The sequence below is a fragment of the Ovis aries genome, chromosome 2 (assembly GCF_016772045.2).
Source record: "Ovis aries strain OAR_USU_Benz2616 breed Rambouillet chromosome 2, ARS-UI_Ramb_v3.0, whole genome shotgun sequence".
Taxonomy (NCBI): domain Eukaryota; kingdom Metazoa; phylum Chordata; class Mammalia; order Artiodactyla; family Bovidae; genus Ovis; species Ovis aries.
Window position 1 is genome coordinate 49964590 of NC_056055.1, and position 14112 is coordinate 49978701.

At 37.9% G+C, this 14112-nt stretch overlaps 1 protein-coding gene across 5 annotated transcripts in view; it reads left to right on the forward strand.

Annotated features, from left to right (window-relative positions):
• Positions 1 to 14112, forward strand: part of XPA (XPA, DNA damage recognition and repair factor) — a 141474-nt gene that overhangs the window by 109052 nt on the left and 18310 nt on the right. For 2 of the 5 annotated variants that reach the window (XM_042243220.2, XM_004004232.6), the window contains 3 exons: positions 1812 to 1917; positions 5512 to 5677; positions 7346 to 7463. In XM_042243220.2, coding sequence (XP_042099154.1) covers positions 1812 to 1917; positions 5512 to 5677; positions 7346 to 7463 — 390 coding nt within the window. Of the gene's footprint in view, positions 1 to 1811; positions 1918 to 5511; positions 5678 to 7345; positions 7464 to 8503; positions 8615 to 10625; positions 10867 to 14112 lie in introns of those variants that run through there. The other 3 variants (XR_009599197.1, XR_006058627.1, XM_042243219.2) reach the window with 3 other exon arrangements.

Consider the following 14112-nt stretch of genomic DNA (forward strand, 5'->3'; position numbering starts at 1 on the left):
TCAGTTAATTTATAATAAAGGAGCCAAGAATATACAATAGAGAAAGGACAGTAGTAAGTGGAGTTGGGAAAACTGGACAGTCACATGGAAAAGAATGAAATGAGGCCACTGTCTTACATCATACAAAATAATTCAAAATGGATTAAAGATTTAAATGTAAGACAAACCGTAAAACTCCTAGAAGAAAACATGAAAGGCTCCTTGACATTGCTCTTGCTAATGATATTTTTGGATATGACACCAAAAGGAGAGGCAATAAAGGCAGAACCTTCATAATTGGAAATAAAGCTTTAAATAAATTATAGCTGATATATTTTTAAAAAATTAAAAAAAAACAGAACAGTTAAGTGGGACTGCATCAAATTAAAAAGCTTCTATATAGCAAAGGAAACCTTCGAAAAGACCACCTACTGAATGAGGGAAAATATTCGCAAATCATACATCTGGTAACTTGGATTTTGTTAGGGTTTGGAGATTAGTGAGATTCAGAAGTGCTAGAATATTAATTGACCTTCTTGTATTGGAAGTAGGTAAGGAGAGGCAGTGATAGGAATATGTTGAACGAATTATGAACAAATGACAACTCCATTTTTCTTTCCACTGCGGCTAGTGGCAGTTCTCAGAGTTGGGGCTTGGCAGTCGCAGTCATCCTAAAGACTTGTTAGTAAAACTTTCAGATTTGCTGATAAAAAGAAAACAGTTCTATAGGATAAAGATCCTTAGCTAGGTATATGAAAGCTTTTTTAAAAATTCTGCTTTACTTTACCTGGAGTAGTTTCTGTAGTGGGTGTTGAGGTTGTATAGCTAAGTACAATCTCTACCTTTCAGAGATTTTCAGTCTAGTATTGGAGACCGATGAAGAGGAAGCCATTTACTCTGTTGGCAGGAGGTGGAATGGAGGGAGTTTCCCACTTGAAAGTGAATTCTGTATTGTCTCTCTTTTACTTTTGTTTTGCTCTTTACTGTTCTTTTCTGTGTTGTATGTTGAGTCCATCTCCCTTATGTGTAAGCAGCTCCCGCATCTTGCTTCCACCTTGGGACTAATCTTTGTGCTCTCAGCATACTGTGGTAGGCTGAATAATGGCCCCCAGCAACATACACATTCTAATCACCCTGGAATCTGTGAATTTATTACCTTACAGAGTGAAAGGCACTTTGCCAATAAAATTAAGGTTAAAGACCTTGAGGTGAGGAGATTATTCTGGGTTATCCAGTCGTAATCACAAGCATCCTTAAAAGTAGGAGAGAGGCAGGAGAATCTGGGGTAGGTTTGATCATGGAAGAAGTCATAGTGATATGAGAAGCTACAGTTGCTGGTTTTGGGAGGGAGTCGTGAGTCAAGGAATGCAGGTGGCCTCTAACTGGAAATAGCAGGGTGATAGATTGTCCCTCCAAAACCTCTAGAAAGGAGCACAACTCTGCCAACAGCTTGCCTGTAGCCCACTGAGACCTGTGTCAAACGTATAGGCTGTGATAAAATAAGTTTGTGTAATTTTAGCCACTAAATTTGTAGTAATTTGTTATAGCAGCAATACGGAAGTATTAATAATATAAGTACTTTACATGTGGTTTGTGTTCAACAATACTGAATGAGTTGATAATTTTTCCCTTTATATTATTTCCTTTCTCATTTCTTTTTTCCCTTAAAGTTTTTATTAATAAATGGAAGATTACTTAAAGTTTTATGTTGTCTTATGTAAATATATTTGTATCAGTCATAAAATACATTTCGTAAGCTAATACAAATGAAGGAAAATGTATTCTAATTACACAAAAACAGGAAACTTAAGAATGAATTTTCCATTCTTTAGGACCTGTTATGGAATTTGATTATGTTATATGTGAAGAATGCGGTAAAGAGTTCATGGATTCTTACCTTATGAACCACTTTGATTTGGCAACTTGTGATAATTGCAGGTACTTATTTTTATTTCAGAGCATGTTCTAAATTACTGAAGTTTAACGTTTGCGTGTAGGTTTAGGGCAAAATACTGATTTGATCCATTTGGATTCAACATTTTCATAATAATTTTGGAAGTTTCCTAAAATTTCTGTGTTTTCTATTTTGCCAAAAAGTACAGGAAGCTTGTGCTTAGCAGTCATGCCATATCAATAGGAAGGATGGCCCTGGGTCTGCCGTGGATATGTCCTTTTGCTTTTTTCTTTAACCATCTCCTAGTAGCAGGTTCCTAATCCTTCTCTTACCCCACCCCTAAGGATCCATTTGTTTTTTTCTTTCTTTGACCACCATGTAACCACCTTGGTCAGAGGACTGGCACACCTTCAGTGAGAGGAGGAAAATATAACCACTCTCCCGGTGCTTAGAACACCTCTTTCCATTCATTTTCTGTTCTGAATTGGCAGGGAAGAGAATAGATGAGGAAAAATCAGATTCTTCTGTCATTCCTTTCTTTCTGCTAGCCTTTACTTCTTTTTTTATATCATCACAAATTATCCCTCACGACTCTACTTGGTTCTGTCCCTACTGCTTACCTCAGCCAAGTCCTGTGTTGGTGTCTTTCACACCTGAAGATCCCACCTTGGATTCTCACTCAGCCTGTTATCTGCTCCCTGTCCCCGCTTATATGTTCAGCCCCAGATCAACTGCTCACATGCCTGGTGGACCTGCCCTTTCAGAGTCCCGGCTGCAGACGTTGAGAGCCGGCACCATTGACTTGTTGCCAAGTAGAATCTTTAGGAGACAGAATGGGAGATATTTCTGATCTCATGGTCAGTGATGGGAAATGTTCTGGTACCCATTGGAATTATGAATCATAAACTCTGTTCCCAGTGTTTATGCATAACAGTGTCATTGATGCACGCAGTGGTTAAGGTCCACAGTGTTATCGCTTTAAGTACAGATAGCGTTCAGGAACTAAGTTACCACATATAACCTTTTTCCATGAGAAAATGGAAGCCAGTGATTATCAACTTAAAGTTATGTAGTAGTCTGCTGGAGCAGGAAACGGCAACCCACTGCAGTATTCTTGCCTGGAAGATTCCACGGGCAGAGGAGCCTGCTGTGTTACATGGAGTTGCAAAGAGTTGGATATGACTGAGTGACTGAGCACAGCACATGTCTGGAAAAATACTTGAAAAGTTTAAACATAATTAGGGATATAGCCATCCATTCGGTTTCTTTCCAACATCTTTGACAATTATAGAATTCATACAATGATAGGTTTCCTTCCTTCAGTTTATACTTCCAAATTATTTAGTCATCTTAAAGTTATTCTTGACTTTTAACTGTCCTCCCCCGCCCCTCTCCTGTCCTGTACCTACCTCTTCAGGATTCACTGGTTCCGTAAAGGACAACTTCACTCATTGGTTGTTTCTGTATTCCAGGTTTAATTCCAAATCCATTTGGTTCTGTATTTAAGGGCTTAAACCATATCCTGAATCTGTTCGTTTCTCATTCTCTGTACGATTATGCCTTAGACTGGTCCCCTACCAGCTTTTACCTGGACCGCTGCAGTAGTAGTCTTCTAACTGGCCTCTTCTCCCACTTTTGCACCATTAGTCTCTTTTCCTATAGCCTTTTACTCAAGGCTTTTTAACACTTTCTAATTTGTTCAGATTCAACAGTACATGAATCGTGAACTTCCAGATGTTCAAGCTGGATTTAGAAAAGGCAGAGGAATCTGTATGCAGGTCAGGAAGCAACAGTTAGAACTGGACATGGAACAACAGACTGGTTCCATATTGGGAAAGGAGTACGGCAAGGCTGTATATTGTGATCTTGCTTATTTAACTTATATGCAGAGTATATCATGTGAAATGCTGGGCTGGATGAAGCACAAGCTGGAATCAAGATTGCTGGGAGAAATATCAATAACCTCAGATATGCAGATGACACCACCCTTATGGCAGAAAGTGAAGAGGAACTAAAAAGCCTCTTGATGAAAGTGAAAGAGGAGAGTGAGAAAGTTGGCTTAAAACTCAACATTCAGAAAACTGAGATCATGGCATCTGGTCCCATCACTTCATGGCAGATAGATGGGGAAGCAATGGAAACAGTGACAGACTATTTTTTGGGCTCCAAAATCACTGCAGATGGTGACTGCAGCCATGAAATCAGAAGATGCTTGCTCCTTGGGAGAAAAGCTATGACCAACCTAGACAGCATATTCAAAAGCAGAGATATTACTTTGCCAGCAAAGGTCTGTCTAGTCAAAGCTATGGTTTTTCCAGTAGTCATGTATGGCTGTGAGAGTTGGACTATAAAGAAAGCTGAACATTGAAGAATTGATCCTTTTGAACTGTGGTGTTGGAGAAGACTCTTGAGAGTCCCTTGGACTCAAGGAGATCCAACCAGTCCATCCTAAAGGAAATCAGTCCTGGATATTCATTGGAAGGACTGATGCTGAAGCTGAAATTCCAATACTTTGGTCCCCTGATGAGAATAACTGACTCATTTGAAAAGACCCTGATGCTGGGAAATATTGAAGGCAGAAGGGGATGATAGAGGATGAGATGGTTGGATGGTTTCACTGACTTGATGGACCTGAGTTTGAGCAAGCTCCAGGAGTTGGTGATGGACAGGGAAGCCTGGTGTGCTGCAGTCCATGGGGTCACAAAGAGTCGGACATGACTGAGCAACTGAACTGAACTGCACTGAATCCATTCAGAATAAAATTGTCTTCACCATTGCTCACAAGACCCCTGCCTGTCTCTGACTATCTCCCATCACTCCTCACCATCACTTAACTTGAAGCATTCTGATCACACTGGCCCTCTTGCTTATGAACTCCATTTGCGAAGCAGACTCCTATCCTAGAGCTTTTGCATTTACTCTTCTCTCTGCTAGAAATATTTTTTCTCTAGCTATTGGGAATGTTCTCTGACTTCTTAAAGGCCCTGCTCAAGTGTTCCCTCAGCAGTGGCCTTCTCTGATTACCCAGTCTCCGGAAATTCCTATTCCTTTACCGTGCTTTGTGTTATAGTACTTTCATCTGTCGTCATGTTTGCTTATTGATTGTCTTTTCCTAAATAGAATGTAAGTTTCATGAAAACGAGGTTTATTTTATTTCCTTTATTCTGAGTGCCTTGAACAGTACCCAGCATGTAGATGGAGAACGAATGAATGAGAAGAGCTGTGTAATTGTCTGTGTCTCCATTTTTACCTGGGCTTTCAGAAAGAGCCAACTGGAAACTCACCTGTGCTTGGTACAGTTGGACCTTGTGTATTTATATTCCTTATATGCTGACTTTACGCTTTATATTTTCTTAATTATCATTTATATTTGCTATACTCAATGTCTTTTCAAATTCCTTGTGGAAAAGAGGAACTTAAGTAAAAAGAAATTCTTAAAAGGTTAAATAACATGGATCTGTTGCTGACTCATGCTTTTTAGAATTAATATTTTTCTGTTGGAATTCTTATGCTGCTAATCTGACCATGAGAGTTTTAGGGAAAAGCATTTATATATTTCTTTTGGCATGTGTGCCCCTAGGTTTTGGGGCTACTTGAAACTTTATTTACTTTATGTAATGGACTTAATCTGTTTTCAGAGATGCTGATGATAAACACAAGCTTATAACTAAAACAGAAGCAAAACAAGAATACCTTCTGAAAGATTGTGATTTAGAAAAAAGAGAACCAGCGCTTAAATTTATTGTGAAGAAGAATCCTCATCATTCACAGTGGGGTGATATGAAACTCTACTTAAAACTACAGGTCTCTGATAAGTTATATTCAGTCATTTTAAACCTTGGTTTAGGTGATGTTTTAACAACAAACTAGTTATAATTAGGTTAGTTTTTACTTACCGACTTAAAAAGATCCTGTTGTTTTATTGTTTTGCATGAGTCATAGTCATACATAATGATATTAAATACATGTTTACTTATGTTTTTTGATGTAGCACTTTGGAGCAAATATATTACTGTTGGGTCATGTTAGAAGTACAGTTTGGAAACTAAGGAAAGCTTGAAATAAAGAAGTCAGCCTGTGTTTCCCTTGCCCACCAACCCCCCAAATAAAATCATAAAAAAAAAATTCAGGAATTTCCGAGAATCTAATTCCAGTTTCCTGTATCTATCCCAGAGTGGTACAGATATCATAATATTGTTTTTCATGCCATTATGTGAAAAATACTGGGAGGCATTGCTTTAGAGCACAGTTTGATTGGAATATACTAGAAAATCCTGTATGTTCTGATAAAGAAGCCACGTGTAAAACCAAACATATACTGAATTTTCACTAAGTGTTGGACACTGTTGATTAAAAGATTCACAGTTATGTACCATTAAAAATGAAAAAAAAGTACTGGTATTTAAACAAACCCAGTGCTCTCTTATCACTTGGTGCTTTTATTTTACTGAACTAGTGTCATTAGACTTACTGTAGTTTTTTCTTTTCCCCTTTTGCTATAAGTCATGCTTGTGTGTACTTAAAAAGGAAATTGCAGGTACCACAGATTTATTAAGGTATTCCTAAACTTCCTTACATGCAGAGTCCAGTTCTTCTGAACCACTTTTTGACTCAGTTGTTAAAATACGTTTAAGTACATTAGTGATGCAGCATTTTCAGGGATGTTAAATTGTGGAAAATGAGGTGTTAGAATTTATGAAATAACAGTATATATCACTTTGTGTTACGAAATTTCAGTTTGGCTTTATTGATGGACATTTTGGTCCCCTTAACATATTGTGAGAGATACCTCGAGCAAGTTCTCAGTGTGTATATTATTTCCCTAAATGTAAATAAATATTTGCAAAGAGTATTTTTATGTATATACTCTTTATAATATTTAATATGTATTATAGATATATAAAATTCCAAGGTTTTAAACTAGAATAAAGACTTCTTAGATCATTCAGCTACCAAAGTTTTTTAAAAAAAATTCATATTTTGAAGACCAAAATTAGTTGAATGGATATAAACAGTTATTGATTCAGAAGTAGAGTAGCATTGATTGATTTCCTATGATGGGAGATTTTTAGATATGACCTCATATTTAGATCTGCTATGGCTAATTGGTTAGCAATTTTTTTTTTTTTTTTGGTGATCCTGCGAAAATTTACCAAATCTTTGATTCATGTGAATACAAAAAAGCAATTGCACTCAGAGGGCAGCTTTATTTATATATACACAGGCATCCCTGGTTCTGTTGTGCTTCACAAATATTTAATCTGATTCATCATTTATTTACTGAGGGTTTCATAAGTTTAGATATAGATATTATTAGAGTTTTTTCTTATCAGTATTTAAAAATCTTTTAAATTTCAAATAAATATTTGTAAAGTTTTACTTGATCATTCTTTGAGACCTTTGGATTTAATAATTATAACTATTTTACAGCAATGAATCACAACTAATTTAAATATGCATTCTATATTTCAGATTGTGAAGAGGTCTCTTGAAGTTTGGGGTAGTCAGGAAGCATTAGAAGAAGCGAAGGAAGTTCGACAGAAAAATCGAGAAAAAATGAAACAGAAGAAGTTTGATAAAAAAGTAAAAGGTAAATGGCTGCATTTACATCATGAAGGACTGTGCTCTACTGCTTTGCAAAAAGCCTCTAGCTAAGTTCCTCCAGTTTAAAGATATAATTGAATTTTATTTTTTTTCCATGAATTTAAGAACAAAAGGCTTAAAGTTTGGGTAGGTTGGTGTTTGAGAGTCTTAAGTCCAAATCTCACAATACTGCAATTCTAAAAAAGCATGTAAGCCCTCATCTTAAAATGAATCATAGCTTTGTATAGAAATGGTAGTAGGGTCAGGGATGTGCCTCTGGTTAAGGATTTGGCATCAATTCAGTCTTAAATATGACCCACAGGGTTATCCAAAGTGAGATTTCTACCAGGAAACCTCTCTAATTGCTTAACGTGAAGGAGCAATGTCTTTAAGTCTTAGTCATCTAACTTAACAACTAGAAGGTACCTTCTAATGTCAGATAGTCTGTCTAATCATTTTTATTTTTATATGAAAAAAAGACCTGGAAAGGTAGAGTGACTTGTTACATAGTTTCTGGAAAGTTGGGACTGGAGCCAAGATGTTATGACTTCGAGTCTGCACTCATCCCTCTGACCATACATCTGTCTATCTGTGTTACTCTCCATTCCTTTGTCCATCTGTCTCTGTATTTATTTGTCCATCCATCCATCCATGTGTGCATATGTGCGGAAGTCTGTCTATCCATCTGTCCACCAGTGTATCCAATAGTTACTATGTCCCAAGCACTGTGCTGATACAAATGCTGAAATCAGTTTATCAGAGGAGAAAAACAGGTAAAGTCATCATAATGTGATAAATACTGTGATAGTGATGAGCATAGGCTGTTAGAGGAGCGCAAAGAGCACTTGTTGCTGTAGCACAGAAGCCCCAAAGAGAGTCTTGAATAAGTAGGCGTAAGTGTTCTTTAGTAACCGTAGAGTCCCACTCTGGTGTCTAGTTTATATAAATAGCATATGTTCTGTGTATATACAGGGTTATACATATACTAAATCGATCCATTTAAAATGAGTATCTTAGCCATCATAGGTAATTTTGCTTATTTTTTAGGATTTAGAAGAGGTTTTGGAGGATGAATGAAGATAGCTGAAATGTCTTAAAAACAAACAAAAGAGCCAAAAAAAAAGAATGTCAGCCTACTTTGTTTCTTCTTATTGTGAGGTACTGCTTTCCACCTTTTCAGTATAAGAGTAATTCATGTGCAATACAGAGAAGTTAGAAAACTACAAAGAACTTATAGCCCATAATTACACTACCTAGAGACAGTCATCAGTAACAGTTTAATGTCTATTTTTCCAGCTCTTTTTTATGCATAGGCCCTTACATTTTTTTTTTTTATAAAAACGGAAGCACCATTGGACATTTATGAAGTTCATAAAGTTTATCTATCCTTTATCTCTGTATCTCAGTTTCTTCAACTATAAAAATGATAATACCACCCACCATATAAAAGTTTTTGTAAGGAATCAATGAGACGTTATATGTAAGTTGCTTAGACGAGAACTAGGGCAGAGTGGTACCCCGTAGGTAATATTGCTGTGAGATACTATGCCTGTTATAAGAACGTGGCACCGTAGGTAATATAACTATGAGATATTATGCCTGTTATAAGAACGTGGCACCGTAGCTAATATTACTGTGAGATACTATGCCTGTTATAAGAACGTGGCACCGTAGGTAATATAACTATGAGATATTATGCCTGTTATAAGAACACGGCACCGTAGCTAATATTACTGTGAGATATTATGCCTGTTATAAGAACGCGGCAGCTCTGCATGTGCTGCTTTAGAAGCGCACTCTTTAGAGAAGTTTCACTTTTTCCCTGATAGATATTATATAATGGAGGCAGGTAAAAAATTCACTTGTATATCCTTGGACTTACTCACATATTTGTCAGTTATTACTTTATTCTTTAATTATGGGACGGGGAGAAGAGTTAGGTGTGTTTCAAGTTTCCAATTTGACATTCTTAATTTTGATTACAAATGAAAATTTTGATATATAAATTGATCAACTTAACAGTGAAGAATAAAAATCAAAGTTGAATTTAAAAGAAGTTTAAGACAGATAATCTCATGATAAACACATCTTTATATAAATTATAGTTACTTAACATGCTTCCTGAATCAGAGAGTAAGCACATTTTCATGGCTTTGTAGAGGGGCTTCCGACAGCAGCCTCTGCCGTGGAAGAGGATTTCATCGCAGGATCATCCCCACATTAGCCGCTGCTGTACCACAGTCTTCCGAAACACCTGTGGGGCCAATTGAGAGGACTTGGAAAGGCTTCTTTTGAATTTGGTCCTTTTCTTTAATCTCTTCCGTGTTTTACCCCAAGCCTTCCTCTCTTCCAGCATCAGGGAATCCCCTGATGGGAGGGGTAAGGTACCTTAAGGGGTGTGAAAGAGGAGGGCATATTTATAGGCTAATCATATATCAGCCTAAAGGCTTTTGTTAACTCCAGCTCCTTGAATCCTCTCAGCTCTTCCCTTTCAGCTGCCTCTTCCCTATGATCTTTTGGCATAGACAGTAATATACAGATAAAGGAATTAAGAACTTGTACCTTCAGAGTAAAATACTTTTTGAAAAGGGTCTGTCTAATTTTACTTAGATACTGTTTCTATAGTTTGGTCAAGATGTTCACTAAAGGCGGCTGAATTCTGATAATTTGACTGGCAACAAAAGGCATCAGTTTAATTTCTTTATTTTTTTTAATAAAACAGTTCTATTAAGATAGTCACACCTACTAAATAGCATGAATAGAACATTTTTTTCAAGATTTACACAATTAGCCTAGATAATTTTTAAAATAAGTATAAACTCAAATATAATTGGCTATATTTCTCACTCTGTAAAATTTCTGCTATTAACCACCAGATGAACTACTGTGCATTTTCCTCATCCTTGAAGAGTTTGAATTTTCCCTGAAGTTTTTCCTGGAGCTCTTAAAACTGATTTCTTTAGTTTATTCCTTAAGTGCTTACTAGAGGGGTATGTTTTCCAAGACCCTGTTACAAATCTAAGAATGTTTTTCTGTTTCTCTTGCATTTGAAAGCCTGAGTTCTCTCTGAGTTGTATAAGCATTATTCCATTGTCTTCTGGTGTTTAATGTGCAGAGGTCAATGCTGTGCCTTCTTTAATTATGGCTTCTTCTTGTTGATTTGCTTTAGAGGTTGGTGGATATGTTCCTGTCCTCCTGACTAGGCCACAGAGGGCTGAGAGTGGAGTAGACACTGTAGAGATTAGAAGCAAGGAGCTTACTATGCAGTTTGCTCAGAAGGCTCAGGACAGAGAGGAATAAAAGCAAGTCTAAACGTTTTCTTAGTTGAAAGAAATTGGAACCTGGTTCCTCTTGGTCTTCTGATTTTGATCCACAAAGAAGCTGACACAAAGTTTACTTCTTTATAGAAAGGTAAGAGATTACATTTACCTGCTTTAGAATATGGTCTTCTAATTTAGCAATTTGAGAAAGACTTGATCTTACTAGAAAAGAAAATTATAGATAGTATATAAGGGGTGTGTGGTGTGTGTATGTATGTCTGTATAAATTTAGATAAAGTGAAAGAGAATTTTCTCGTTGGGAAACTCAAATTGTTCAAATTCACATTGACTGTCTTAGATCTGACAAGGCAGAAATAGAAATGATGGCATCACTGGTGCTTAGTTTAACTAGATTTTTATAAAGGCAACGTGTGTTGGCCTTGATATTGGATGGAAACTTTGAACTTGTGCAAATACACAGAACATTCTGGGTTTGCATGGCTCCTTTCCACAGATAAGGTGGTTGTAAAGTTTTCTTTAAAGTTATACTTAGCTTTCTCTTAATACTGGTAGAGGTTAGCCTTCTTTAAAAAAAAAAAAAAAAACGGAATGATTAATTTTCATCATTTGTTAGTGTGCACTTTTTTCCCCCAAAAGAGATGGGTAAGAAAATCCCATCTGGGGGCTCCTTCTCAGTTTGTGAACATTTTACATTCTGGGCCTGTGGTTATATTTATGGGTATTTTGGGGCTTCTCTCAGGAGAGTTTGAAGGACACAGTTGCCTATCCTTGGTTTCTGGAGGACAAAATAAGATGAAAGCTTCTTACGTTTTGTTATTCCCTTGCAATTTCTCCCCCTCTAGTTACCAGTGGGCACCCTGTGTCAAAACTTCCTGCCCTCCCATCATGTATTTAGCTGTACGTGGTCTCCCTCCACTAATTCTTTTATTTTAAGTCTACCTCATAAGCATTGCTGGGCTTCTTTGAATATAGGCTGCCTCTTTTGCAAAATTAAGATATTAAGCTGGATGAAGTACAGATTTTAGAGTGGTATAAAATATATTTTTCACTGAAACAAGCATTTAGGGGAAAACGTCTTTGGGTAAAAAATAGAAGCAGTCTCTGAAGGTAATCAGTAGCAACAATGATGGTTACCATGAACGTTTTTGTAACCTTCCAAGAGAAGTAGTCCACAGTTTGTTGTGTTGTGAAATTCTAGGCCAGGGGGACCAGGAGGTGGGAACATGGCAAACTGCTGCTCTCTTTACCAGTCTCAGGCTTGCAGGCCTGCTTGGCACATCCCTTTCCACGCCCAAGGTTTCCCTAGCTCTCCTGAGGCCTCAGTTCAGTTCATTCGCTCAGTTGTGTCCGACTCTTTGCGACCCCATGAATTGCAGCACGCCAGGCCTCCTTGTCCATCACCATCTCCCGGAGTTCACCCAGACCCACGTCCATTGAGTCCGTGATGCTGTCCAGCCATCTCATCCTGGGTCGTCCCATTCTGCTTCTGCCCCCAATCCCTCCCAGCATCAGAGTCTTTTCCAATGAGCCAACTCTTCTCATGAGATGTCCAAAGTACTGGAGCTTCAGCTTTAGCATCATTCCTTCCAAAGAAATCCTAGGGCTGATCTCCTTCAGAATGGACTGGTTGGATCTCATTGCAGTCCAAGGGACCCTCAAGAGTCTTCTCCAACACCACAGTTCAAACGCATCAATTCTTCGGCACTCAGCCTTCTTCACAGTCCAACTCTCACATCCATACATGACCACTGGAAAAACCATAGCCTTGACTAGACGGACCTTAGTCGGCAAAGTAACGTCTCTGCTTTTGAATATACTATCTAGGTTGGTCATAACTTTTCTTCCAAGGAGTAAGCGTCTTTTAATTTCATGGCTGCAGTCACCATCTGCAGTGATTTTGGAGCCCAAAACAATAAAGTCTGACACTGTTTCTACTGTTTCCCCATCTATTTCCCATGAAATGATGGGACTGGATGTCATGATCTTCGTTTTCTGAATGTTGAGCTTTAAGCCAACTTTTTCACTCTCCTCTTTCACTTTCATCAAGAGGCTTTTTAGTTCCTCTTCACTTTCTGCCATAAGGGTGGTGTCATCTGCATATCTGAAGTTATTGATATTTCTCCCAGGAATCTTGATTCCAGCTTGTGTTTCTTCCAGTCCAGCGTTTCTCATGATGTATTCTGCATATAAGTTAAATAAGCAGGGTGACAATATACAGCCTTGACATACTCCTTTCCCTATTTGGAAGCAGCCTGTTGTTCCATGTCCAGTTCGAACTGTTGCTTCCTGACCTGCATACAGGTTTCTCAAGAGGCAGGTCAGGTGATCTGGTATTCCCATCTCTTTCAGAATTTTCCATAGTTTATTGTGATCCACACAGTCAAAGGCTTTGGCATAGTCAATAAAGCAGAAATAGATGTTTTTCTGGAATTCTCTTGCTTTTTCGATGGTCAAGTGGATGTTGGCAATTTGATCTCTGGTTCCTCTGCCTTTTCTAAAACCAGCTTGAACATCAGGGAGTTCACGGTTCACGTATTGCTGAAGTCTGGCTTGGAGAATTTTGAGCATTACTTTACTAGCATGTGAGATGAGTGCAATTGTGCAGTAGTTTGAGCATTCTTTGGCATTGCCTTTTTTTGGGATTGGAATGAAAACTGACCTTTTCCAGTCCTGTGGCCACTGCTGAGTTTTCCAAACTTGCTGGCATATTGAGTGCAGCACTTTCACAGCATCATCTTTTAGGATTTGAAACAGCTCAACTGGAGTTCCATCACCTCCACTAGCTTTGTTCGTAGTGATGCTTTCTAAGGCCCACTTGACTTCATATTCCAGGATGTCTGGCTCTAGGTTAGTGATCACATCATCATGATTATCTGGGTCATGAAGATCTTTTTTGTACAGTTCTTCCATGTATCCTTGCCACCTCTTCTTAATATATTCTGCTTCTGTTAGGTCCATACCATTTCTGTCCTTTATTGAGCCCATCTTTGCATGAAATGTTCCCTTGGTATCTCTAATTTTCTTGAAGAGATCTCTAGTCTTTCCCATTCTGCTGTTTTCCTCTATTTAATTTGCACTGATCGCTGAGGAAGGCTTTCTTCTCTCTCCTTGCTATTCTTTGGAACTCTGCATTCAAATGGGAATATCTTTCCTTTTCTCCTTTGCTTTTCGCTTCTCTTCTTTTCACAGCTATTAGACAGCCATTTTGCTTTTTTGCATTTCTTTTCCATGGGGATGGTCTTGATCCCTGTCTCCTAGCAAGCCTTTTCTCACTCCTCTGTGGCCTCTGAACTTACTACCCTTTTTTCAATCTCAGCAGTAGTAGCTGACCTCTACTTTCCAAAGTTTTAAGTTGCTTAAATGAAGTAATGTGAA